The sequence below is a fragment of the Neofelis nebulosa genome, chromosome 2 (genome assembly GCF_028018385.1).
Source record: "Neofelis nebulosa isolate mNeoNeb1 chromosome 2, mNeoNeb1.pri, whole genome shotgun sequence".
Lineage (NCBI taxonomy): Eukaryota > Metazoa > Chordata > Mammalia > Carnivora > Felidae > Neofelis > Neofelis nebulosa.
This window is the reverse complement of record NC_080783.1, coordinates 156,736,091-156,762,040: the sequence shown is the minus strand read 5'-3', so window position 1 is coordinate 156,762,040 and position 25,950 is coordinate 156,736,091. Positions and strand designations below refer to the sequence as shown.

At 40.0% G+C, this 25,950-nt stretch overlaps 1 protein-coding gene across 3 annotated transcripts in view; it reads left to right on the top strand.

Annotated features, from left to right (window-relative positions):
- Positions 1 to 25,950, top strand: part of GIPC2 (GIPC PDZ domain containing family member 2) — a 453,978-nt gene that overhangs the window by 51,342 nt on the left and 376,686 nt on the right. For all 3 annotated transcript variants that reach the window (XM_058716908.1, XM_058716907.1, XM_058716906.1), the window contains exons 4-5: positions 13,408 to 13,514; positions 20,372 to 20,453. In XM_058716908.1, coding sequence (XP_058572891.1) covers positions 13,408 to 13,514; positions 20,372 to 20,453 — 189 coding nt within the window. The remainder of the gene's footprint in view (positions 1 to 13,407; positions 13,515 to 20,371; positions 20,454 to 25,950) is intronic.

Sequence of the window (25,950 nt, the reverse complement as noted above, 5' to 3'; positions counted from 1 at the left end):
TGAAATGTCTATTTTTCATGCTATTTCTAGTGAAAAAGTTTCAACCAACAAGTGCTTTTAGTGCCTTTTCATGTATACTGAATTCTACAAAACATACTGGGGAATATGATAAAAGTTACTGAAGAGAAAGTACAAGTAATTAAGTATATAGACTGTCACGTTTGGACTGTGTGATCATGTGGCATTGGATTAAACTTTGTGACTTGGTTTCTTCATACAAAAAGTGAAAATGATAATAGTATTTATCCTATCAGGCCACTGCGAAGGTTAAATGATTAAATACATGAAAAAAGAACAGAACAGTCCCTGACACCTAGTAAGTATTCAATATAAGTTTTATTACTATTCTTATGAAGGTGGAACCTTTCTGTAAGGGGTGATTTTAGGAACAAGACAAACACATGTGAAACTTGAAAAGTAATGGAGATGAGTTGGTGATTAGCACGTTATTTGTTGGGAACTCTGGCACGGTTCCAGATCTCGAAAAGACCGACGATGATATCCTGTCTCCTATCAATGAGATACATCTGTATTTCCTTATAGTAGCTGCCTGCCATTCACTTTTCTAAGTACTTTCTATGTTGGAAATCACTTAATCCTTTCAACCATGCTAGAAGATGAAGCAGTTTGTCCAAGGTTTTAGACTAGTGAGTGATGGAGGCAGCCTTCTGACCCATGCAGTGAGCCTTCAGAGCCAGCTTTCTAACAACTGTTGCAGATACGTTTGTATGTTTGCTGTCCTCAAGGAGCTTCCAATTTATAGGAGGCAGATGTATTAAGAATCAAGTAATTCTATTAATAGCAGTAAGGTACCATTTATTGAAGGCTTATAGGAAGCAATAAAGAGCATAGACTGAGACAAATTGCTTGGGTTTAATTCCTATCTCTGCTGCTTGTTATCTATGTGATTTTGGACCATGTACTCCCTCTGTTCCTGTTTACTTATCTATAAAGCCTTGTGAGGATTAGATGAGTTAATATATGTAAAGTACTTAGAATAGTGCTTGGCACATAGTGCTACATAAATGTAAGTCATTACTAATAGGACTGTTATGGCCTGATTTAATCATCATGCCATTCCTGAGAGAGTTTTTCAGATAAGTAAACTGAGACTTTGGGCAGTTAAATACCTTGCTGAGGTCACCCAATGGTGGATGGGGAGTGCAAGTACAGTACTCCATTCCTGTTTGCTCCTGAGGCTTGTATTAACATTGGATGTTACTGCCTTTCTAGAATACAACACAAGCCAGGGTATGTGCTAGAAAAACATTTAAAGTGCAGTTCGGCTGAGAGCTGACTGTCCATGACTGGGAAGGGTTCTAAAACTTTGAGAGTGATGGGGGCTGGGAGAAATGGTAAGATTGGGAAGGAACTTCCCCAAAGAGAAAGCCATGGTTTTTGGTAGGTTCCACCAGAATCAGGGACCAGGGTCCTATTTCCATGTAACTCCCCATAAGAGGTGACAGGATGCCTGATAGAGTTCCTTAGGATATTAGAGACTTAAGAACTGTGGCCTTGTGGGGCACCTAGGTGGTGGCTCAGCTGATTGAAAATCCAGCTTTGGCTTGGGGCATAATTCTGCGGTTGGTGAGTTCAAGCCCCTCATCGGGCTTGCTACTGTCAGCGGAGAGCCTGCTTCAGATCCATCGTCCCCCTCTGTCCCTCCTGCTTGTGTGCTCGCTATCTAAAAACAAAAACAAAAAAACCTTCCAAAGAACAAAACTGTAGCCTTGCAGGCTTGAGGTCAAGATTGCCCTGTGTCCTGGGCTTAGGCTACAAGTGGACATACTGTCTTGGACATAGTTTCAGACTGTAGGGTTTTTGTTGGACTGAGCCCATTCGCAGCCCTCTTGATGCTCAGAGAGGGAAGAGAGACTTCAAAAACAAAGCTAAGGCTCGGTTTCTCACCAGGCCTCTGGAATGAGGGGCTCCGAATCCTGTTCAATCTGACCTTTCTTATACCCAAAATTGTGGAGTAAAATTTTAAATCCGCTTCAGAAATTTAAATTGATGTTCAGAGAAGGGAAAGGTAGGTAGGTGAAATCTTCCTAGGGAAGATTTGCATTTGAACTTGGTCTTGGTAGATGGGAGGAAAAGTATAGACAGGGTTTTCTGTGGGAAGTGTTGAGAACAGTGAAGAGCCTGGGCTTGTAGGAACTGCAGCAAATCAGGCTGCAGAAGCAGTTCTGGGTTATTATAAGAAGATCTCCAAAAACTAGGTGGGGAATCTGAGCTTGTTTTTGAGGGAGAGAGGGAGTCCTTTAGGTATTAGAACTGAAGAATGACATGAAATAGATTTTGGGGATTTAAGCCTGAAAATCAATGTGGCTGGATTTTATAGAGAAGAAACTGTATAGGAGGCTGCAGCAGCAGTCTGGGAGTAAATAAGGGCTGGGATTAGGGGCAGCAGTAGGGATTTGAAGGAGAGAAAGAAGCCTGAGTAATATTGCCAAGGCAAACATGGTTGTCAGGAGTTGGATTGATGCTGCTTAAAGGAGAAGAGAGAAGAGAAAGTTCAGAAGAAACAAATGTCACTCCCAAGATGTCTATCCTTGGAGCCTGTGTAATAAGAGTGATGACTGGAAATGAGGCAGTTTGGATGTAGAATTGGTTTGAGGGAAAGTTAGGGAGAGATGTTCAGTTTTAGATACTTTGCATTTTATCTGACAGTGGCACTCGTGTGTGTGTGTGTGTATGTATATATGTGTATACGTATATACATACATAGGTATATACACGTATTATATATATATATATGTGTGTGTGTGTGTGTGTGTGTGTGTGTGTGTGTGTATACACAGGCAAAGGCTTAAGGTCTTCACAATGATAAATTTAGGGGGTAGAACATGCTGCTTAATCATCTTTTTATGTCACAGAATTTGTTCTGCCCTTCTATCTAGCTGGATGTTGGTTTGGCATTTGCCACTAAGATACTATGGGAGAAGATAAATAAAGAGCCAAATTCTCTTTTGTGGGGTGTGGCAGATGTGTTGAATACTGAGTGTAACTGATAAATGCGTTTTCAGCGTAAGACTTAGCTGGATAAAGACCCAAGCTAAATACGCACTCTTTTATTGTAGTTGTAAACTCTCCTTAAAAGAAAATTTATTAAATGCTGACATTTTTAATTGGGAAAAGTGAAATTACAATCTATAGTATTAAGAACTTTGTAATCCCAAGGCACTTACTTTGAACAGAGATTGGTTTCTTAGAACTATAATGTTTCAGGAACACTTGGAATTAATAACTGTGAATAAAAGACAGATTAAGTTTTCAACTGTTCTTAAGCTTAGTCCTAGCACTGTAGGAGGAAGGGGGCAAAAATGCTAAAATGTAAGTGGCTTCCTTGATATGGCTGCACAGTATGAATATAATGTAATTTATTAGAGTGGTGCCTGGGTGGCTCAGTCGGTTAAGCACCCGACTCTTGGTTTTAGCTTAGGTCACAATCTCACAGTTTGTGAGTTCAAGCCCCACATCGGGCTCTGTGCTGATGGCATAGAACCTGCTTGGGATTTTCTTTCTTCCTCTATCGCTGTTTCTCCCCCGCTCTCTCTCTCTAAATAAATAAACTTAAAATTTTCTTTTAATAAAAAAAGTAACTTATTAGAAAAACAGCGATTATACCAACACATATTCTGTGGAGTATTTTTACAATGGGAGTTGTCAGATCCATTATCCTATAATTATATAACAGATTGTGCTCAAAATTGTGGTAAGAGTATGTTTTCAGAATAAGTTAAGGAGGTTATTTCTTTTGTGTATGGAAAATGATTAATGATGTATTAAGTGAAAAGACAGACTACAAAACAATGTGTGGTAATATCCTATTTCTGTAAAACTTTTTTTTTAATGTTTATTTGAGAGACAGTGTGAGCTGGGGAGGGGCAGAGATAGAGTGAGAGAGAGACAGAGACAGAGAATCCCAAGCAGCCTCCCCGCAGTCAGCACAGCCCACTGCAGGCTATGTGTGAGATGGCCTGAGCCGAAATCAAGAGTTGGACAGTCTGCTGACTGAGCCACTCAGGGGCTCCTGTAACAACTAAGAAAAATGACTTACAGCATATGTATATTGAAACTTAATAGTTTTTTAGGTGGTGAGTTTATGAGTGACTTCTTTCTTTAGGCTTCTTGTGTTCTTTGCATTTTTAATATAAAATTAATATACTAACTTTTATAGCCAGAAAACAATTATTTGGAAAAAGAGGCTAGCATTTCTAGGCTAAGAAGTAGAGAAACTGAGTCATTCTACTTAGTGGCTTCATAATTTTTAACTATATGATTATTCCCATTAAAAAATTTTTTTTTGAAATTTATTTTTGAAAGAGAAGGAGACAGAGTGTGAGTGGGGGAGGGGCAGAGAGAGAGAGAGAGAGAGAGCGCGTGCACACACACACAGAATCCAAAGCAGGCTTCAGACTCCAAGCTATTAGCACGGAACCCGACGTGGGGCTCGAACTCATGAACTGTGAGATCATGACCTACTGAGCTGCCCAGGTGCCCCTGATTATTCTCATTTTAAACCATTTTCTTTAATATTATAAATGGTTCTGTGTTAGAAATGTAGAATATTCCATTGTATCACTTCTTTAAACTGTTAAGATTGTTTTTGTAACACTTTTCATACCTTTTCAAAGACTAGTAGAAAATATGTAGTAAACCAATAATAAAAGTGAAGAATACCTCTTGATTTTTTGAATTCTCTGGTAAAATCATGCTGTGGAATAAATAAGTTTAAAAGGGTAAAAATATTTTATCCAGCACTTAAAAATTTTTTTTCCCTCCTATTGGAGTCCAGAGGTTTATAATCTTTTTTGTAACACAGTCCCCTCTGTATTAAAGCTACAAACTTTCTTCAAGGCGTGCATTAACTTTTGCCTGTAATTTCAAGGAGTTCTAAAAATAGAGCTGAGTTTTTCTCAAATGATGTCTTTTTATTTTTTATTTTGAGAGAGGGCACAAGTGAGTGAGGGGCTGAGAGAGAGAAGCAGGGCTCACCTGGGGCTGGAGCTCATGACCGCGGTGGGGGGCTCGAGCAGGGCTTAAACTCAAGAGTTGTGAGATCATGACCTGAGCCAGGTCAGATGCTTAACCACTGAACCACCCAGGCACCCTCAAATGACATCTTAACTAAAGAATAAGATTTCAGGTACAGTTATTCCATTTCCCACACTTATGCGCTGTATAGTCTCCTCAAAGGAACAGTTACAAGAGCAACTGTGTGTGTGTGTGTGTGTGTGTGTGTGTGTGTGTGTGTGTGTGTGTGTTTTGTGGTGTTGGTTCATTGTTGCCAGCTCCTTTGATCCAGTAGACAATGATGCGTTGTGCATGTGGCATCCACTTATCTTTTTGTCTTTTTAAAAAATGTTTATTTTTTTTTTTAGAGAGTGAGCACAAGCTGGGGAGAGGGGCAGAGGGTGAGGGAGAGAATCCCAAGCAGGCTCCACACTCACTGCAGAGCCCAATGTGGGGCTCCATCCCACGACCCTGGGATCATGACCTGAGCTGAAATCAAGAGTTGGATGCTCAACCAATGGAGCCATCTAGGTGCCCCAACTTGTCTTTTTTAAATGTACCCCAGCACCCTACCAGCTGAATTTAAAAAACAAAATAAGAACTCATGGCCATTCTAAAGGAGTCTGAGAAATGTTGGTGCGAGGAAGAGCACATGGAAGAAGGGAATGTACGGTTACATTTTTATATTTTGGAACACAAGCTAGATTTTATGTCAGCTGTTCTGAGAAGTGTGTGTGCAGGCGTGTGTGTGTTAGGGGTGGGAATAGGGTAGGGAGCTCTTGAACTGTTTATAGACAGGTCTATTTGTGTATGTCCAAGCATTGGAAGGCCTTTTTAGAAATTGCTTCACTGCTTAGACAGAATTCTGTATTGTGAGATCTCTTTCAGTTGGCAACAGTGGAAAACCTTACCAAACTGACTTGTGCAGAAAAAGGCATCTTATAAATCAACCGTCCATGAGGGGTGCTGGCATTAGCAAAGCTCCGTGTAGGGGCTGTACAGTGTGATCAGGACCCAGTTTCTTGCTCTTTCTTCTCTGCTGCCCGAGGCGTCAGCTTCATTATTCCTATATTATCTTAAGGTTAGCTCCACATTCTGTCCCGAAATGGAGGTCAGCAACTACTGAGACTGTGTGCTTCCTTATTCATTGCAGAACAGAAAAGGAGCATGTCCTTGTCTCAGAATTTCTAGCAAAAGTCCTTAGATTCATTCTGCCTTAACTGACTTTGGTCACATCATCATCTCTGAAACAGTCACTTGTGATGAAGGGAATCTGATAGGTTGGCCCATCCCTGAAGCTGAGAGCAGTCAGCTTCCCCTGAACCACAGTGACCCTCAAATGATCAGTGGGTACTGAGAAGGCAACCAATGGAATGGATACTGGAGGGCCTCCACTGCTGAATGCCTCCATGAGAGGTTGGGTTTAAACTCAGCCACTTTGGAGAATCTGAGTGGAACAATGGGAGGGAGGGTCATGTGTTATTTCCATGCTCCTGTAAATTGAAGGGGGAATATCATAGTTTTATGGAAAAGATCAAATAGAATAAAAAGGAGACCTCTATTTGAAGTGACAAGTCTCTGAATACTGTCAGAAAACCAATGCAAGTGTTTCTGATGGGGAGAGAGTTTTGGGAAGAGATTTCTCCTCCCCAGGTTGAAATGTACCAGCAGAAACCTTCTATGATATGAGCTAGGCCACTGGGCTGACCAAGTATTATACATTAGCTGTGTGAATGCTTAAAACAACACCATATTTAGGTGGTGGTCTTTTATGGATGAGGACTTGTTCCCTGTGAACAGAAGAGATGGGATTTGAACTCAGGTTTTCTGATTCTGAACTCTATCTTGTTCACTGAGTAAGTGTTAGATGTAGCTGTGTCTGTCTGTACCCATCTCCTGTTGAAATCCTGGCTTTGGTCTTCCTTATGAAAGTGATGATCCATGCTGTAGGCCAACTAGAGCCCTCATGGGACCAGAACAGGACCTTGTTCTGCAGACATGAGGAGAATGCCCATTTCACCACCTTGTCACTCTGTGTCAGTTGGGGATCTAAGCCATGTTGTATGTGCCCCTCCTGAAAACAGGGCTATAGTTTTTGTTAGCCTCTTATTTCTCCAGAGGTCAGGGTCGAACTAGAGGTAGACATCTGTCTTCTCTGCTTCCTCATTCCTCCACTTCATGGTATAGCAGAGACTGGAGGGTGGGCTAATTATTGAAAATGCCCATTAAAATGGGGTATCATAAAGAATGATACTAGTGTGTATAAATATCTTATTTAAAAATGTATACATTCTTTTACTGTTTTTTTTTTTTGATGTAAAAATCCCTTTGAGTAGAGGACACAGAATCTCCAATCTGTGAGGTCTTACATAATTACAATCTTCATGCATATCTGTGGGTTCTGTTTCATTTTAAAAAACTAGATATGTGAAATGCTGGATGTTTATTTTTATTTAAAAAAAAATTTTTTTTTAACGTTTATTTATTTTGAGACAGAGAGAGAGCATGAACGGGGGAGGGGCAGAGAGAGAGGGAGGCACAGAACCGGAAGCAGGCTCCAGGCTCTGAGCCATCAGCCCAGAGCCCGACGTGGGGCTTGAACTCATGGAACATGAGATTGTGACCTGAGCTGAAGTCGGACGCTTAACCAACTGAGCCACCCAGGCGTCCCGAAATGCTAGATGTTTAAAAATATTTTTCCTAATCTCCTAGTGTTGTCTTGCTTACATCTATTTTTTTTTTTTTTTGCATCTGCCCTCATGGAATCTTTCCAAAGCTGTTAACCTACTTTTCCTCACAATAACTCCTTGGTTCACACTTACTTCATCAGTGCATGTACTTTTAAATTAAATTACATAATTAGAGTAACAGATACAATTGCCACAAAATGGGCTTGGGAACAAGTGTGACTGCTTCTTGGTGACCTCCCCCTCAACTATGGGAGCAGCTGTGTAACCACAGCTGTGTGTGTCCTGTGGTCTACGTCATCTGCAGCAGGTGGGTAGTCTGTATGCTTCACAGGAGTGAGGAGCCCTGAATCTAGCAAATCCAGCCAGCTGCAGGCTGGCTACTAGTGTCTACTGGACGAACTGCGTCTCTCTCTGCACTCAGTCCCAAGAGAGGTCTCATGTAAACTTGTTCATGGGAAGTGTGAAGTGACTGACTTAGGGCTTGGCCTCGTTAGTTAGACATGCTTAGGCCGGCTTGCCCAAAGAAGGCCAGACGAGAAACTTTCACAGGCTTCAAAACATTCAGCACAGAAGGACAGAACTTGTTTTTTTCTCCTGCGGGTAAACAGGACCATCCTGTTTTCATGTATGAACTGAATCATAGGATCATAGAGAAACATGGCTTCTGTTTCCTTAGCTGTAAAAGCTGCCTTTCAGGAGGTTGGTCCAAGCCAGAACTTAAAATTTAATATTTGGTGCCACCGAGTGGTTGGTTTTGAGATAACTACCTTAATGGAGAAGGATGGTTTGACAAATAATGACTTAAAAAAAACTGGGGTGAATTGGCAGAGCACAAAGGATTTTTAGGACAATGATTACATGCTACTGGAGCAACTGGGTGGCCCACTCACCTGAACGTCTGACTTCAGCTCAGGTTGTGATCACATGGTTTGTGAGTTCAAGCCCCACATTGGGCTTGCTGCTGTCAGCACAGAGCCCACTTTGGATCCTCTGTCCCCATCTCTCTCTACCCCTCCTCTGCTTGCACTCTCTCTGCCAAAAATAAATAAACATTAAAAAAAAATTGTATGCTCACCAAAACCCATAAAATACCTAGGAATAAATCTAACCAAAAAGGTGAAAAATCTATACACCGAAAACTATGGAAAGCTTATGAAAGAAATTGAAGAAGACACACAAAAAAATGGAAGAATATTCCATGCTCTTGGATTGGAAGAACAAGTATTGTTAAAATGTTGATACTGCCCAAAGCAACCTACATATTCAATGCAATTCCTATCAAAATGACACCAGCATTCCTCACAGAGCTAGAACAAACAATCCTCAAATTTGTATGGAACCAGAAAATATCCCTAATAGCCAACGCAATCTTGAAAAAGAAAACCAAAGCAGGAGGTATCACAATCCCGGACTTCAAGCTGAATTACAAAGCTGTCATCATCAAGATAGTATGGTACTGGTACAAGAACAGACAATCAGATCAATGGAACAGAATAGAGAACCCAAAAATGGACCCAGAAATGTATGGCCAACTAATCCTTGACAAAGCAGGAAAGAATATCCAATGGAATAAAGACAGTCTCTTCAGTGAATGGTGCTGGAAAACTGGACAACCACATGCAGAAAAATGAATCTGGACCACTCTTACACCCATACCCCAAAATAAACTCAAAATGGACGAAAGACCTCAACGTAAGACAGGAAGTCATCAAAATCCTTGAGAAAGCAGGCAAAACCCTCTTTGACATTGGCCACAGCAACTTCTTACTCAACAAGTCTCCAGAGGCAAGGGAAACAAAAGCAAAAATGAACTACTGGGACCTCATCAAAATAAAAAGCTTCTGCACAGCAAAGGAAACAATCAGCAAAACTAAAAGGCAACCGATGGAATGGGAGAAGATATTTGCAAACGACATATCAGGTAAAGGGTTAGTATCCAAAATCTATAAAGAACTTCTCAAACTCAACACCCAAAAAACAAATAATCCAGTGAAGAAATGGGCAAAAGACACGAATAGACACTTCTCCAAAGAAGACATCCAGATGGCCAACTGACACATGAAAAAATGCTCAACATCACTCATCATCAGGGAAATACAAATCAAAACTACCATGAGAGACCACCTCACAGCTGTCAAAATGGCTAACATTAACAACTCTGGCAACAACAGATGTTGGCGAGGATGCAGAGAAAGAGGATCTCTTTTGCACTGCTGGTGGGAATGCAAGCTGGTGCAGCCACTCTGGAAAACAGTATGGAGGTTCCTCAAAAAACTAAAAACAGAACTTCCCTATGACCCAGCAATTGTACTACTAGGTATTTATCCAAGGGACACAGGTATGCTGTTTCGAAGGGACACGTGCACCCCCATCTTTATAGCAGCACTGTCAACAATAGCCAAAGTATGGAAAGAGGCCAAATGTCCATTGACAGATGAATGGATAAAGAAGACATGGGGTGTGTGTGTATATATACATATATATGTATATGTATGTGTATATATGTATACACACACACACAATGGAGTATTACTCGCCAATCAAAAAGAATGAAATCTTGCCATTTGCAACTATGTGGATGGAATTAGAGATGTTATGTTAAGCAAAGTCAGACAAAGACAAATAGAGGACTTTAAGATACAGAATAGATGAACACAAGGGAAGGGAAGCAAAGAATATAAAACTAGGGAGGGGGACAAAACAGAAGAGACTCATAAATATGGAGAACGAACAGAGGGTTGCTGGAGGGGTGGTGGAAGGGGGGATGGGCTATAAGTGGGTAAGGGGCATTAAGGAATCTACCCCTGAATACATTGTTGCACTATATGCTAACTAACTTGCATGTAAATTGAAAGAAAAATTATATGCTACTGTGATGGTGGATAAATTTTCCAAACCCATAGAAAGTACAACATCAAGAGTGAACCGTAACGTAAACCACAGACCTCAAGTAATGATGTGTCAGTGTAGGTCTGTTGATTGTACCAAATTTATCACTGTGGTGGCAAATGGTGATAAAAGGGAAAGCTGTACACATGTGGGGGCAGGAGGCATATGGGAAATTTGTCTTCTCAGTTTTGAACCTAAAACTGTTTTAAAAAATAAAACATTTAAATAAAGCAAACCTTCCAGGGGAACCTGGGTGGCTGAGTTGGCTAATCATCCAACTCTTGATTTCAGCTCAGGTCATGATATCATGCTTTGTGGGATCGAGCCTCAGGTTAGGCTCTGTGCTGACAGCATGGAGCCTGCGTGGAACTCTTTCTCTTTCTGTCCCTTCTCCGCTCTCTCTCTTTCTTTCTTTCATTCAAAATAAATATTAAAAAAAAAAAACTTAAAAAACCCTTCCATTCTACGTACATTTTCCTTTCTAGCTACTGGTGTTTTAAGAGCAAGGTGTAAGATAGAGACATCATCTAGGGAAGCTGGCTGACTTCTCCAGCCTGGATGACAGTCCCTTGATAAAACTCCAGAGGCTGGGTTCTTAGCTTTGTAAACCTCAGAAACCTTTTATTTTCACTGTTGTTAGAGTTGTCCAATTTTCCAGGGTTCTATCCTGCTGACCAAACTTGCAAGAGACTTGTTAAGTCAGAATGCTAGTGTAGTAGTTTAGTTAGAAATGTGTGTGAAGTGGTAGACCAAAACACCTGTGTTAGCTGAGCAGTTCATTTTCCACCTTATAGGAAATTTTTATGGGGAGACAGGTTATACTGAGTAGGTTGCTTAGTGAAATCACAGTGGTGTGTGTGTGTGTGGGGGGTGTGTGTGGAAGGGGTGGGTGGTGTAAGGTTTATCTTGAAGGTTAATATTAAGCTGAGACTGTCTTGAGTGCTTTAGGTCTGTACGTCACTCCGAGGTGGTGATGATGACAGACCTCATCTTTTTCTTTGGGCACGCTTCTGGAAATTCTGTGCTGAAAATCTTCCGTTAATTTGTTCTTCCCTCAGGGCACAGTATGACTGGCAAGGCAAATGCAGTAGACTTGCCGATAAAGCTCTGGTGGCTGGAGAATCTGTCTGGTCATGATGATTAGCATTAATGTCATCAGCTTAGGAGAACTGGTCTCTTTATTGTGTGATAATTTTAAATAATTTCATTCTTTTTGAGAGAGGGAGACACAGAATTCAAAGCAAGCTCCAGGCTCTGAGCTGTTAGCACAGAGCCCGATGCGGGGCTCAAACTCACAAACTGTGAGATCATGACCTGAGTCAAAGTTGGACGTTTAACCAACTGAGCCACCCAGGCACCCCAGAGGAAAACTTGTTTTATGTTTTGGTGATTCTGTCCCCAGTTACAAGTTACAATTAATATGTAAAATCCTTAATTACTTTGGTGTAGATTCCCAATAGCAAAACAGTACTTGCTGAAGATGGGAATGATTCTAGATTCTATGTCAGCAAGAAAGCATATTTGCAGGACACTTGATGTCTGTCTGGAGAGCTTTGTACATCCCTCACTACCTACTTGCATGTACCAGCCTGTCCTGTGGCTCCTCGTTGGAGCTCAGTTACCTCCGGTTGGTGGTAGGGCATCTTCCTGCCCCACCTCTGTACTTTGTCCCAAACTGCTGCCACAGAGTCCTTGGTCAAGGGTACTTGGGGATATTTGTGAACTTATGAGTTGGTAGCCTGTGACTGGAATTGGATCCACACATCTTTTATTTTTGCTAATACGTTGTTTTTAAAGGTTTGACTTAATTGGAAAAACTTAAAAATCAGGAGTTTCATAGAGAACTGAGTATCCAGTTTCTTTGCAAACAAGTAGATTCAACTATGCGGGGCCCACATTTCCCCAGGGCAGTAAGTTATTGGAGTAAGTTATTGGCCTAGATAGGGCATGTGCTTTGGAGTTATCCTCAGCCCCCGCCCTACCCTTTCACTCATGTTACTGCTTAGTATTGGGTGACTCCTGGTGCGTAGGAAAAACCAACAAAAAACCAAAACACAACAAGCCTAAGGAAAGCAGTGGCTTTCCCTGGATTTTTGTTCTCTGTTCTTTTACCTACTTTCTGAGGAGAATTCCTTCCTTGAAACTTATTCCTAGCCTCTTTAGAATCCTGCTTCTCTCAGTATGACATCTCTGAATATATCCCTTGTGTTTGCAAGAGGTACGGTGTTGGAATGTCATTGAGGAAAGCATACAGACTTGGGGTCACAAGACCTGGATTTGAATCCCAGCTCTGTTCTTTATGGAGTCCAATTTCCTTTTCTGTAAAATGAGGGCTATAACTTACATCATAGGTTGGTATGAGTATTAAATGAGTTTTGTATATAGAGCATCAAACAGAGGGTAGGTACTTCAGTAGGAGTGCCTCCACTCCTCTCTTCTATCCAGACATGAATCCTTCATGACCTTAATGAAGTCCAGCTGAACTTCTGCCTCTGCTCTCCTGTTACTTACATCCCTTTATTATAATAAAGCCACCTGTTTTATTTTTTATTCCTTTTAACTCTTAGTGCTTTCCAACTATATTTAAAATATTTCCCTTTTATTTTTGTAACCAGACTGTATGTGGAATATAAGAATAACAATGGCAGGCGAATTTATTTTTTTTTAGGAAATTCTATAAGAAGACATGTCTTCTATCAAATGTCTAATTGTGTATATAGTTTTATGATGGAAAATACATTTACATTTATAGAAATCTGTTGAAATTCTTTCTGAATATACACACCTTTCTCCGTCTATTATATGTTTATAGAAATAGAGCCAAGGTCAAAAGCTGGAAAGTCCTCAGCAGGAAAAATTAGTACTGGAAGGGAGACACTTCGCCTGAGATCAAAGGGTCCTGCCACCGTGGAAGAAATGGTAGGTTATGTTTATTTAACTCCCATTTTGCTTGGAAATGTGTGGGTATTCATGTTTATTAGAGCTGGAAATAAAGGCAAAGCCACAAAATTAAACAGGGTACCATATACGCTAAAGCAAGGACTTTAATTCAATGCCTACTTAAATAATACGAAGATTACTGAAAGCATTTAAGAAGGAAACATAAGTAAGTCCAAGAGAAGAAATTGTGATCTATGGCCATCTTCAGCTACCTGCTGAGAACATCTGCTAGAGTCTGTAGACATCTGGACTGGCTCAAACACTTAACCAGAATTCTCTGAGAGGCAAGAGAAAGTCTCAGAGGCACTGGTAGTAGCAGGCATACTTAAGATTTTGATAATGAAATACTATATTCATGAACTCCAGTCTCCTCGGGTAAAACATTTCCTCATCACCTTTGACTTTTGTCTTTCGTGACCAATGTCCCTTTTATCAGCAAACCCTGGTGGGTCTACCTCCACAATAGAACATAATCCAGCAACTTGTCATCATCTCTGCCCTCCTCATCTGGCCCAAGGCACTTACATCTTGTCTTGAATGTTGCAGTCGCCTTGTATTCAGTCTTCCTGTGTTTACCCTTGTCCTCTTTCCCTCTGTGCTTAGCGCATCAGCCAGAATTAAAAGTCCAAGTGGTTGCTTTTCTGTTCCATACTCTCCAGTGTCTTCCCATTGCACTCAGAATAAAAGCTAAAGTCCTTGGAGTGAGCAACATGATCTGACTCTGCATTTCTTCCCTGATCTCGTTGCCCACCACTCCACTCCTCTCCTCTCCTCTCCTGGCTCTCGCTGCTTCAGCCACATGGGTCTCCTTACTGTCCCCAAATATTCCAGATACATCCCGTCTCAATGTCTCTGTACTGTTGTTACCTCTGCCTGTCCACTTACAGGCGTGACTCACTCCCTTGACTTCTTCAGGTTCCTGTCCACATATTGCTTTATCTAAAAGGCCTTCTTTGAGTATCTTGCTTAAGTAGCAATTCCTGACACTCCTCCCCCTGCCCAATCTTCCTTGCTCTTAATTTTCTTTAAAGCACTAACCACAATAGGACACATTATATCTTTGTTTCTTATCTGTTTAGTTCTTTTTCTCACATGTTTTGTTCATTGCTGTAGCCGCAGCACCTAGAACAGTACCTGACACATCAAAGGAGCGCAAATCTTTGCTAAATTCATAAACAGTTATTTAAACCTGAGAAGAGTAAACTTTTGCTGATTGACTTGGTCAGTGTTTTTTTATTAAAAAAATTTTTTTTAATGTTTGTTTGTTATTGAGAGACAAGACTGAGCATGAGCAGGGTAGGGGCAGAGAGAGGGAGACACAGGATCTGAAGCAGGCTCCAGGCTCTGAGCTGTCAGCACAGAGCCCGACGTGGGGCTCGAACTCAGGAACTGCGAGATCATGACCTGAGCTCAAGTCAGACGCCTAACCAACTTAGCCACCCAGGTGCCCCCGACTTGGTCAGTTTTTAAGTGAAAAACACCAAAAGGAGAAGAGACCAATGGAGGGAGGAAGGGTGAAAGGAGAGAATAGCAGGGGTTAAGGGTGACAGGGGTAGTGAGGATTCAGGGTGGCACATGGTGGTCTGCTCTCCCAGGGAAGACTGTGGTGATGAAGTCCTCCTGTAGACAATGGGGAGGTCAGGCATGTGTCTGAGGCGAGGGAGCTCCAGCAGGCAGGGCACAGGCACCAGAGATGGCTGGTTCATATTTGCCTAGGGCTCTCCATGTGTTTGAAGAGCAGAGTGAGCAAGTTTTCAGAGTGGGATCCCAGAGTTTTGTTGGGTGACGATGCCCAGGATCATTCATGGGGGTGGTTTGTTGGAGCAGACACTCAAAGAACCATGAGGCCAAAGTTGTACTTTCATATGTTTGAGTCCCCTAGGATGTTGTCAGTTTGGGGGAATCCAGAGAAAGATTCTGAGTCAGGTACCTTGGTCTTGGATAGTGAATGAGAGGATTGATGTGGATGCAAGGGGCAAGGAAGAGACCGGGGAGAGCCAAAAGTATTTTACAAATGAGATTTGAGGAGGTATGTGAAAAACTCATGGCAGTGACATCTGGTAGTTCTGAGTTTTTACTTTTCCAGTGTCCTGTGCACTTTTTTTTTTTTTTTTTTTTTTTGAGAGGGTGCAAGTGAGTTAGAGGCAGAGAAGGGGAGAGAGAGAAAGTGGGGTGGGGTCACCTGAAGTGGACTCAAACTCCTAGATGTTGAGATCATGACCTGAGCCTAAGTCAGATGCTTAACCAACTGAGCCACCCAGGTGCCCCCCGTGTCCAGCACACCCTTGGGCACATTGATGCAGCCCAGTAAATGTTTATTACATGAATGAACAAACCTGAGTAGAAGAGGAATCTGGAAGAGAGTGGAAGACAGTGAGAGGGAGCTGGCAGGGGGAGCCAGGAGAATGCCCACTGCTTTCTAGTCCAGGCTGTGAGGAACAAAGGACAGATCTTAAAACCACTTGCAAAGGGGTCAGAGGCAGGCAGAAAACTCGATGTCACTTCAGGAGGAGGGTCATCTTTGCTTAGTTAACGTAATTAGTATTTGTTGAGTACCTGCTGTTTATAAGGTGTTGGGATGAAAAGGAGCAGCCGAAGATCTGTCTGGGGAGGTAGGAAAGATTCATTTGAAGATAAACTTCTAAACCTCCATTCCCAGAGGCGCCTAGGTGGCTCAATTAAGTGTCTGACTTTGGCTCAGGTCATGATCTCACAGTTCGTGAATTCGAGCCCTGAGTTGGGCTCTGTGCTGACAGCTGGAGCCTGGAGCCTGGAGCCTGCTTAGGATTCTGTGTCTCCCTGTCTCTGTCCCTCCCCTCCATGCACTCTGTCTCTGTGTCTCAAAAATAAATGTTAAAAAAAAATTTTTAAACTCCATTCCTATTTTCATAGCCTATTTCATTAAATAGAGTAATTGAAAATAGCCCAATTCAAAGGAAAAGGCTAGTTTGTTGCTAATGTTAAATTTGGTGCAAAGGACTTATCTAAAGAATTTATAGATCTGAAACAAATCACCTCCTTATAACCTAGAACAGATTCTGAAAAGTGTGGAAGATATTCCACCTGCATACCTCATAAATTATTTGGTATGTGTTTCTTGAGACAGGCATAGTCCAGGTGCTGGTGATACAAAGATGAATAAAAACCTTGTTTTTCTTTTAAAGGGAGAGAAGTATTGAAAGAAGCCATTAAAAACTAGGGAATAGGGTTAATGTCAGAGGAGAGCTGATCAGCTGCTGTCAGGGATAGGGAGAGGTGGGAGGGAATTTCTATCCCAAAGAAATGGTTGAGTTGGTTAAAAATGGGGAGAAGAGTATCCTAGGTCTGAAAAAATGATGGGCTTGGGGATGTTATAAGCATCCATGGGATTGGGATTTGGGGGTGCTAGAGGGATCTGGTTGGGGGGTGAGGAGGCCTGGGTCAGGATGTGAAAGGTCTGTGGAATTGGGGAAGCCATTTAAGAATTGTGAGGAGAGTGGGGAGCCTGAATGACTCGGTCGGTTGAGTGTCTGACTTCGGCTCAGGTCATGATCTCACGGGTCATGAGTTTGAGCCCTGCATCGGGCTCTGTGCTGACAGCTCAGAGCCTGGAGCCTGTTTCAGATTCTGTGTCTCCCTCTGTCTCGGCTACCCATGCCTCCCTGCTGCTCGCATTCTGTCTCTCTCAAAAATAAACATTAAAAAAAATATTTTGAGGAGAACAATATAGTTTTGTGTTTTAGAAAAATCCCTTGGTTCTAAGGGATGGGTTGTTGAGCAGGGTGGGTTTGAGAGGGTGAAGATTGCAGGCAGGGAGAAAAATTAGGAAACTTCTGCAAATATGAAAAAATTGAGGGCTAAACCCAGACAATCAGAATGTGAGTGGGGAAGAGGTGATGAGATCAAGAGCTATTTAGGGGGTGGAATGGTAAAATTGTGTATGAGAAGTAGTGATACTTGTTACAAAACTTAACAATATGGCTGGCTGGCTACAAAGGTGAACACCCAAGTTACTTTGCATGGACTGTTGATTTACACAGCGCATCCAAAATACACCATAAAGAAGGCAAGAGTGTGGTATATTGTACCTGTTTTTCTAAGGCTTAGTTCGTATAAATAAGAACATGAGAAAGTTGTAATAATATCCTCAAGGAAATAAAAATAAAATGGTATTTGTAATAAAATGCATATTTTTAATAAGTTTGGAGAACACAAAGCAACATATATTTATAACTGTCTTAAAAGCATTATGAATTTCTTACAATCTAATCTTGAATTCTGCATTTGTACCAGTAGTTGATTATTTTACATCTTTGGGTAATTTCTTTTTTAGCTATGAAGCCATTAAGACCAAGTATTGAAATAAACTGAATGTAGAAACAAACTTTGCCAACATTAAACCAAGATTTTCAAAGAATAATGTATCCAATCATGTTTTTCACTCTAACCTTTAATAATTTTAGGAAGAACAAAAATATTTTGGTACCATTAATACATAAAAATTAACTATTGTTTCAGCATCTTCTTTTATAACATTTCTGTGTATTTCATAATGTATATAATACATTAATATAGTAATACATGTATTTATGAAAGATACATACTGTGAAAAAATGATTAAAGAAGGGGTGCCTGGCTGGCTCAATCAGTAAAGCATGTGACTCTTGATCTCGGGGTCATGAGTTTGAGCCCCATATTGGGTGTAGAGCTTACATATAAAAATAAAATGCCACAAATAAAAAAAAATTAAAGACAATTTAGGTGATACAAACTTTATTCATGAAGTGGACAGTCCCCTTTCAGACAATTGCAAAATGGGTTAGAGGACGAGATTTGTAGGATAAAGATTAGAGAACAAGTAAGAGAGAAATAGAAAATCTCTGATTGTGGCACATGAAAAGATGCTCAACGTAGCTCCTTATCAGGGAAATACAAATCAAAACCACACTCAGATATCACCTCACGCCAGTCAGAGTGGCCAAAATGAAGAAATCAGGAGACTATAGATGCTGGAGAGGATGTGGAGAAATGGGAACCCTCTTGCACTGCTGGTGGGAATGCAAATTGGTGCAGCCGCTCTGGAAAGCAGTGTGGAGGTTCCTCAGAAAAATAAAAATAGACCTACCCTATGACCCAGCAATAGCACTGCTAGGAATTTACCCAAGGGATACAGGAGTACTGATGCATAGGGGCACTTGTACCCCAATGTTTAGAGCAGCACTCTCAACAATAGCCAAATTATGGAAAGAGCCTAAATGTCCATCAACTGATGAATGGATAAAGAAATTGTGGTTTATATACACAATGGAGTACTACATGGCAATGAGAAAGAACGAAATGTGGCCCTTTGTAGCAACGTGGATGGAACTGGAGAGTGTGACGCTAAGTGAAATAAGCCATACAGAGAAAGACAGATACCATATGTTTTCACTCTTATGTGGATCCTGAGAAACTTAACAGAAACCCATGGAGGAGGGGAAGGAAAAAAAAAAAAAAAAGAGGTTAGAGTGGGAGAGAGCCAAAGCATAAGAGACTGTTAAAAACTGACAACAAACTGAGGTTTGATGGGGGGTGGGAGGGAGGGCAGGGTGGGTGATGGGTATTGAGGAGGGCACCTTTTGGGATGAGCACTGGGTGTTGTATGGAAACCAATTTGACAATAAATTTCATATATTGAAGAAAAAAAATCTCTGATTGTCTGGGGCTAGATAGTCTTGTTTGGTGTGAGGAGTCCTAGAGTTCGCTTGATATTTGGGGGTGGGCTGACTGGATTATACTGCGTTTCTGGTCAAGCATAGTATTTACAGGGACAAAAAAGTTAGATAACATGACACTTTCGACCACATGGCTCCATCTTGGGCCCAGGAAGTTACTTCAACAATACAGTAAAATTAAATAAAAAATAGTAAGACTATATGTTCACAAATGTTTTACCCTGGGGATGAGCCATTAAAAGGTTTGGAGACCCTTCATCTGCATGATGAGGACCAAAGCCCTTTTCATGGCACACAGGAACCCCTAAGACCAAGTCCTGTCTGGGTATGCTCTTTTTTATCAGACTCTGAGTTCACATAGACTTTGCATATCTATTGCAATAGTTTTTTTAAGATTTTATTTTTAAGTAATCTCTACATACAACGTGGAGCTTGAACTCACAAGCCCAAAATCAAGTCACATACTCTACCAACTGAGCCAGCCAGGTGCCCCTAGTTGCAATACTTCTATTTGCAGTAACCTTTCCTGCTTATCTTCTACCAGTTTATCTTTGAAAACAGTTTGTTTTTTTCTTAGCAAGCAAGCAGGGAGGGGAAGGAGCGGGGGAGGGAGGGAGACACAGAATCAGAAGCAGGTGCCAGGGTCTGAGCTGTCAGCACAGAGCCCGATGTGGGGCTTGAACTCATGAACAGCGAGATCATGACCTGAGCCAAAGTCAGATGCTTAACTGACTGAGCCACCCAGGCACCCCTGAAAACAGTTTTTAAGTCACCTTTTTTCAAGTCCTCTGTGACTTCTAAGAGATTTAAGTTTACCTTGTCTGTGATGCCTCTTATATCCTTTAAAATTTTTCCTTATTATTACATATTTATTTTCACAGTTGTCTCCCTTTCTGGATTGTTAGCTACTTGGAGACTGTGTTCTGTTTCTCCTTTGAATCCATGGCACTTAATGCTGACATTAAAAATAAGTATTTACTGTATTGATTTGTATTGCATTACAGAGCACATTGGGGATAGATTTCCACTCAAATGAGCTGATGGACACAACCATGAACTGGCTCCAAATCAGATTTTACCTTCCCTTAACATTCAAGAGATTTTATATAAAATAGTATCTTCTTTCTCTTGTCTTTGATAAAGCCCTCTGAAGCCAAAACAAAAGCAGTTGAGAAGATTGATGATCTTCTTGAATTGTACATGGGAATTCGAGATCCTGAGTTAGGTAAGATTATACTATTTTGAAGTCTTATAGTTCTTAATTTGATGGAATTTAGTGCTTATTTATGTCCTGCATTTATACTTCATGATAAAAATTATTTGTGGAATAAGAAAAACATAATGAAAATGTAATAAAAGAATATTGAAAAGACCTGACCCTTACCATTTACTAGCTGTGAGGCATTAAGACTCAAGTCGACTTTTCTGAACTTAAGTTTTTAATCTACAAACTATAAACTGTAATAACAGCCTTCCTTCATAGGCTTGCTTTATGGATTTAAAATATATATGTGAACAGGTTTCGTTATAGGACACATGAAATGTTTTTGCTACAGATCTATGTCAATTAAATTGTATATTGGGATATCGAAGCTGTGCACACTTAATACAATTACTGAGACCCTGTGAACAGTGGATCAGAAATCTGAAGAGGAAGGACATGCCTGGTGTATGACTGATAAGGGCAGTTGAGCAGTTCAATTTCTGTGTATTTCTTGTGTCGTCATTAAGATATCAGGGTTTTGATATATCAAGTAAGACTATCCATTGCAAATAACAAAGCAACAACAAGCTGAATTCCAGCTGACTTAAGGAATAAAAGGGGGGACATGTTTGGTTCTTATAACTGAAAAGTCTAGAGATAGATCCTGGCTTCAAAAATGGCTAGACCTGGAGTTCTTAGGCTATCACCAGGATGTGGTTTCTCTTCTTTTCATTTGGGCTGCATTTTAGGCCCCCCTACCTAGTGTCCTCTGGCAACTTCAGGCCCTCCCTCATGGAGTCAAAATGATGGCCATGGCTTCATCCTCTACAACTTAGTGTCAAGCATGATGGGAAAGAGGGAAGACCTTTTCCAAGTCATTCGAACAAAATGCTGAGGATTGACTCTGATTGGCTTGATTGGCTCACTGAGGCAGCAGTTTTTGGGCGCAGGGGGCACGATGGTTAGATCTGGGTCAAATGCTCCAGCTCTGGAGCTGAGAGTGACTGGAATACTAGGGTTGAGCTGGTCAAAGTACTGGCCTTTCCCATGTAGAAGCCAGGAAAATGTGCCTTTGAGAAGGGCAGATGGATGCTGGATGACGAAAGAGTAATGCACACTGTGGTGATGTGGTTTGTGTCTATATGCATCGGTGTGTGAGTGTGTGTGCACGCATGTGTTGTTTGGATCAGCTACTTAATAAAATTTTTTAAGCCAAAGACTTGGACTGTTATGTTCACCTGCTGCCAAGTAAAGTGTTCTACTCTAGCTCAGGTAGAGTATTTGAAACTCATTCTTCCTTTTCTACTTTAACTCACCTTCCTTTTTTCCTATAGAGTCTATTCTTATCTTTTCCTGACTGTCTGACCTAAAATAAAATTTCTGTGTTGGACATACAGATGCTGCCTGTAACTTAAGAAAAATTGATATTCTCTTTTAGTTCCTTGGTTCAGAATATAAAATTTGCATGAAATAGATACTTGCTCCACACAGACAAGAAGTTAAAGGTGAAATTATCCTATAGAAAGCCAGGGTCTTAAAATTTTTCTCAACCTTTTTGCATTTGGAAAAACAGATTTGTGTGAGGTGGGTCTATGGAAATTATGCAAATGAAGACAAAGGGGATTTAGAAATGGCGGTGCTCTTATTGTTGGAAAAATAATCTCTATCTCTGTTGAGAAGAGAAGCTGAGAAGTTTTCAAGCCATATAACTGAATATTATACTATTCAGAAACTAGCATATCAATGCTAGATCTTGATGAACTCAAATTTAGGAGAACTACACTTTTCACAGGGGAGAATTTAAAACTGTCTTTAGAACTTAATTTTGGGAATAGGCCAGGGGTGCCTGGGTGGCTCAGTTGGTTAATCGTCCTACTCTTGGTTTCAACTCAGGTCATGATCCCGTGTGGTTCATGAGATTGAGCCCCATCTTAGGCTTTGTGTTGACAGCTAGAGCCTGCTTGGGATGGATTCTCTTGCCCTCTCTTTGTCCCTCCCCTACTCATGTGTGTGTGTGTGCTGTCTGTCTCTGTCTCTCTCTCTCTCTCAAAAATTAAAAATTTTTTTGGGTACAGGCCTTATATTACTTAAGTATAAATTGGGAATAAATAAGTTTTGCTCTTTTGTTATTAAATATATACAAGTATACATGGAAGAACAATTGGACAGTGGAGTAATTATGAATGAATTAAGAAGCAGTTCTTTAAGAATCAGTTTCTTTTACTCTGAAAAATTCAGTGCACTAAACATTGCTCACAAATTCCTTGTAAATTAACTTGTAATCCCATTGTAAAGTTAGTCATCTGTAACAAATTCCTCCAATGACATGGAAAGTCATTATCATTATACATGATTAGCAATGTGATCAGTCATCTAGGGAGGTAAAGTTTAAGGAAAGTAATTATTTGAAGAATGTAAACCATTGTTAAATTAGGAATTTCTGTCATTATTCAGATATGATTAGCATGAAGTACAAATCACAATTGTGACACTGATTCAACAGACAAATGAATATATTTGCTTGCTGGTCTCAGTGTTCTTAGCATTCAGAAACGTTAAGTCTTAAAATTGCAGTGACATCATGTTACTCGAGTTGTTAGTATAAATTTACATTAAAAAGTGAAAAAAAGTAACATGGCAGTAAAATGACTCAAACCAAAACACTATCCTCAAAAAGCATTGGGATGTATTTACCACTTGAAAATGGAAAATAATTGAAATGAGTTTAGGAAGTAACCCCGAAGGAGACAGTGCTTTGTTTGGTTATAAAGTTAATCTGTGAGTTATGACTTTTCAACTGACCCAATGCCCATATGTGTTGCCTTGGAATGTTATCCTTAGGGGAGAATGGAGTCTGGAAGATTTTGAGTCCTGTGACGCCATATATGTGATTGACCTAACTTAATGAAAAGTTGTATCCTATAAGTTTCATATAAGTTAAGGCAACTGTGTAAATTATATATACAACTATAATATGTTCTGATACTGATTTAGGAGTTTGGAGATCACCCTAGCAATGTCAGAATTTTAGGATTTCTAATTTATTAAGGGATCCAGGAATGTGTGGAAAGGAAATTTGAATGATAGATTCTAAGTAATTTTTTCTCATAAAATATTTCTTAGTTCTTTTAAAAATATACAATAATGGTGTTTTAATAGAGGTAATTATATTCTTAAGATGATTTTATTCAGTGAATTCAAAACAACACTATAGAAAGCCATCCTTCTCAGATAAAGCCAATGAAATAGATTTTCATTAACAAGAAACCATATTCAACATTAGTTGTGTTTTTGATGTTTAACTCCTGTCTTGAGTTGCTTGAAATGGATTATTTATGAAAAGCCTTAAGGAAAATAAGTGCTAAAGGCCCTCAATTGAAGGAAATACAACTACAGGTTTAATGGCTAACAGTGGTTATGGCATCCTTATTTAATACTGCTATGTGTCATTTTATAGATTTGAAGACAGATGTAGAGAAGTTTGGTAACTTACCCAAAGTCAGCTAACAAGTTGAGCTGAGATTCAGTTCTGGGATTTTGATACCAGGATTTTTCATCTGAAATAATATATTATGTTTAAAAGCTTTAAGTATTTAAAAACTTAGTGGAAAATGTAGATTGACCTATAGTACCAAAATAAGTTTGTTGCTAATAAGTGATGTTAAATTCAGTTGTGGGAAGGATATAAAGATATTTTCAAAATGGCCACTAGAGGGCAGCACTTAGCTGCTATATGTAGTCTAACAATTCGACTCTTTCAGTACAATTTTTTCCCCCCCCAGATAGTATTCGGGTGTTAAGTATTATTGCAGATATGTTACAGGCAAAAAATATTTTAGTAGCTGTCATGTTAATATGATATAACTTTATAAAAAGTGCTTAATTTTGCTTGAGTTTCATTTTGCTTTTCTTTTAAAGATAGTCTTTAATCAAAAAGGATAAAATTATACTAGTTTACTTTTCGTGCAAGGATGTTGAAAATTTATGTTTATACTTTATTCATTAGCCAGATTTCATACATGTTTTAGTGCATACTCCATTCTTAATTTCTTTGAGAATTCATACAGCAAATTACTGTGTTTTTAAAAAGACTTATGAAACACTGTATTACATATAGTGTTTCTAACACAACAGTGAAACTGCTTAATTGATATTTTTGTTATTTCTACCATACCAGGAGTTCTTTGAAGGCAGATACTTTGTTTTTAATCTCTGCTCCTACTACAGTAGCTCTCCTAGAGTAAATATTTGGTAAATGCTTGTTGACTGTCCTTTGAGAGGCACAAAAATAGTGAATTCACAGAAGGTATGAGTCCTAACTTCATTAGTTTGATGCTTTAGCTCCTGGGCAAATTTATTAAACTTTGAGCCTAATGTTCACATCTTTATAAAAGGTAAAATAAAAACCTTATCGGGTTGCTAACACATTGCATTAAATAATATGTATAAATTAAAAAAAATCTTTTTAATGTTTATTTTATTTATTTATTTTAATGTATTGGTTTTTTTTAATTTATTTTTTATTTTTTTTAATGTTTATTTTTGAGAGAGCACATGCGTGCGTGAGCTGGGGTGGTGGAGGGGCAGAGGGAGACGGAGACACAGAAGTAGGCTCTAGGCTCTGAGCTGTCAGCTCAGAGCCCAACGTGGGGCTTGAACTCACGAACTGTGGGATCATTAAATAATATGTATAAAGTTCCTGTTACATAATAAATCATAGGTATAGCTATTACCATTTTTAGCAATAATCACTGGTAATTATTACTAGTAATAGTAGTAGTGATGGTAGAGGTAGGACTGCATAACTGGAGGTCTGACCAACTCTGGGACTGTAGTTAGGGCGGAAGTTTTATTTTTCTGCAGTGCCATCACGAGTGCATGAGTGAGATTATACAGCTGGGATCGTGAAGTTGTGGTATGGGCATCTTAGACCGTCATTTTTCTCATTTTGTAACTAAGGAGCTTAAACCAGAGGTTGCAAGTCAGAGTGGGCAAGGTTGAGAATGTATCATTCCTGGGCTCAGTGGCCTAGACAATGCTGCTGAGCTTCCTGAGGTGTCAAACAGCCATGTGCCAAGTTGTCTCTTATAGTCAAGTGGGTATGTGTATGTGTGTGACAGCTTGGTTGACTCATTGTCAGGGAACATCTGATCCTTGTCATTGTGTCTCCGGTTTAAGAGCATCATTTATCTGCACTGTTAGTTTCTGCTTCTGAATGGTGTGTAGATTTTCTTGTATCTTCTGTGTGCATCTTTCTTCCTCAGTCAGATTGTATTTGACCCAAATGTTAGTAAAATCTTCAGGTAACTGTCTCAATAGATGCTATGTGTGGAGTCTGAGAAATAATAAAATGGTAGACTACGCAAAATTCTAAACTCGAGTCCTACTTTTACAATACTTTAGGTTTTGTTTACTCTTTCACAGCCTGGCTACAGGACCAGAGTTCTTGGGCTTTGCTTTCTCCAATGCATGTTACCTGTGCCAGTGTAAAAATTATTTAAGTGTAGGGGCACCTGGG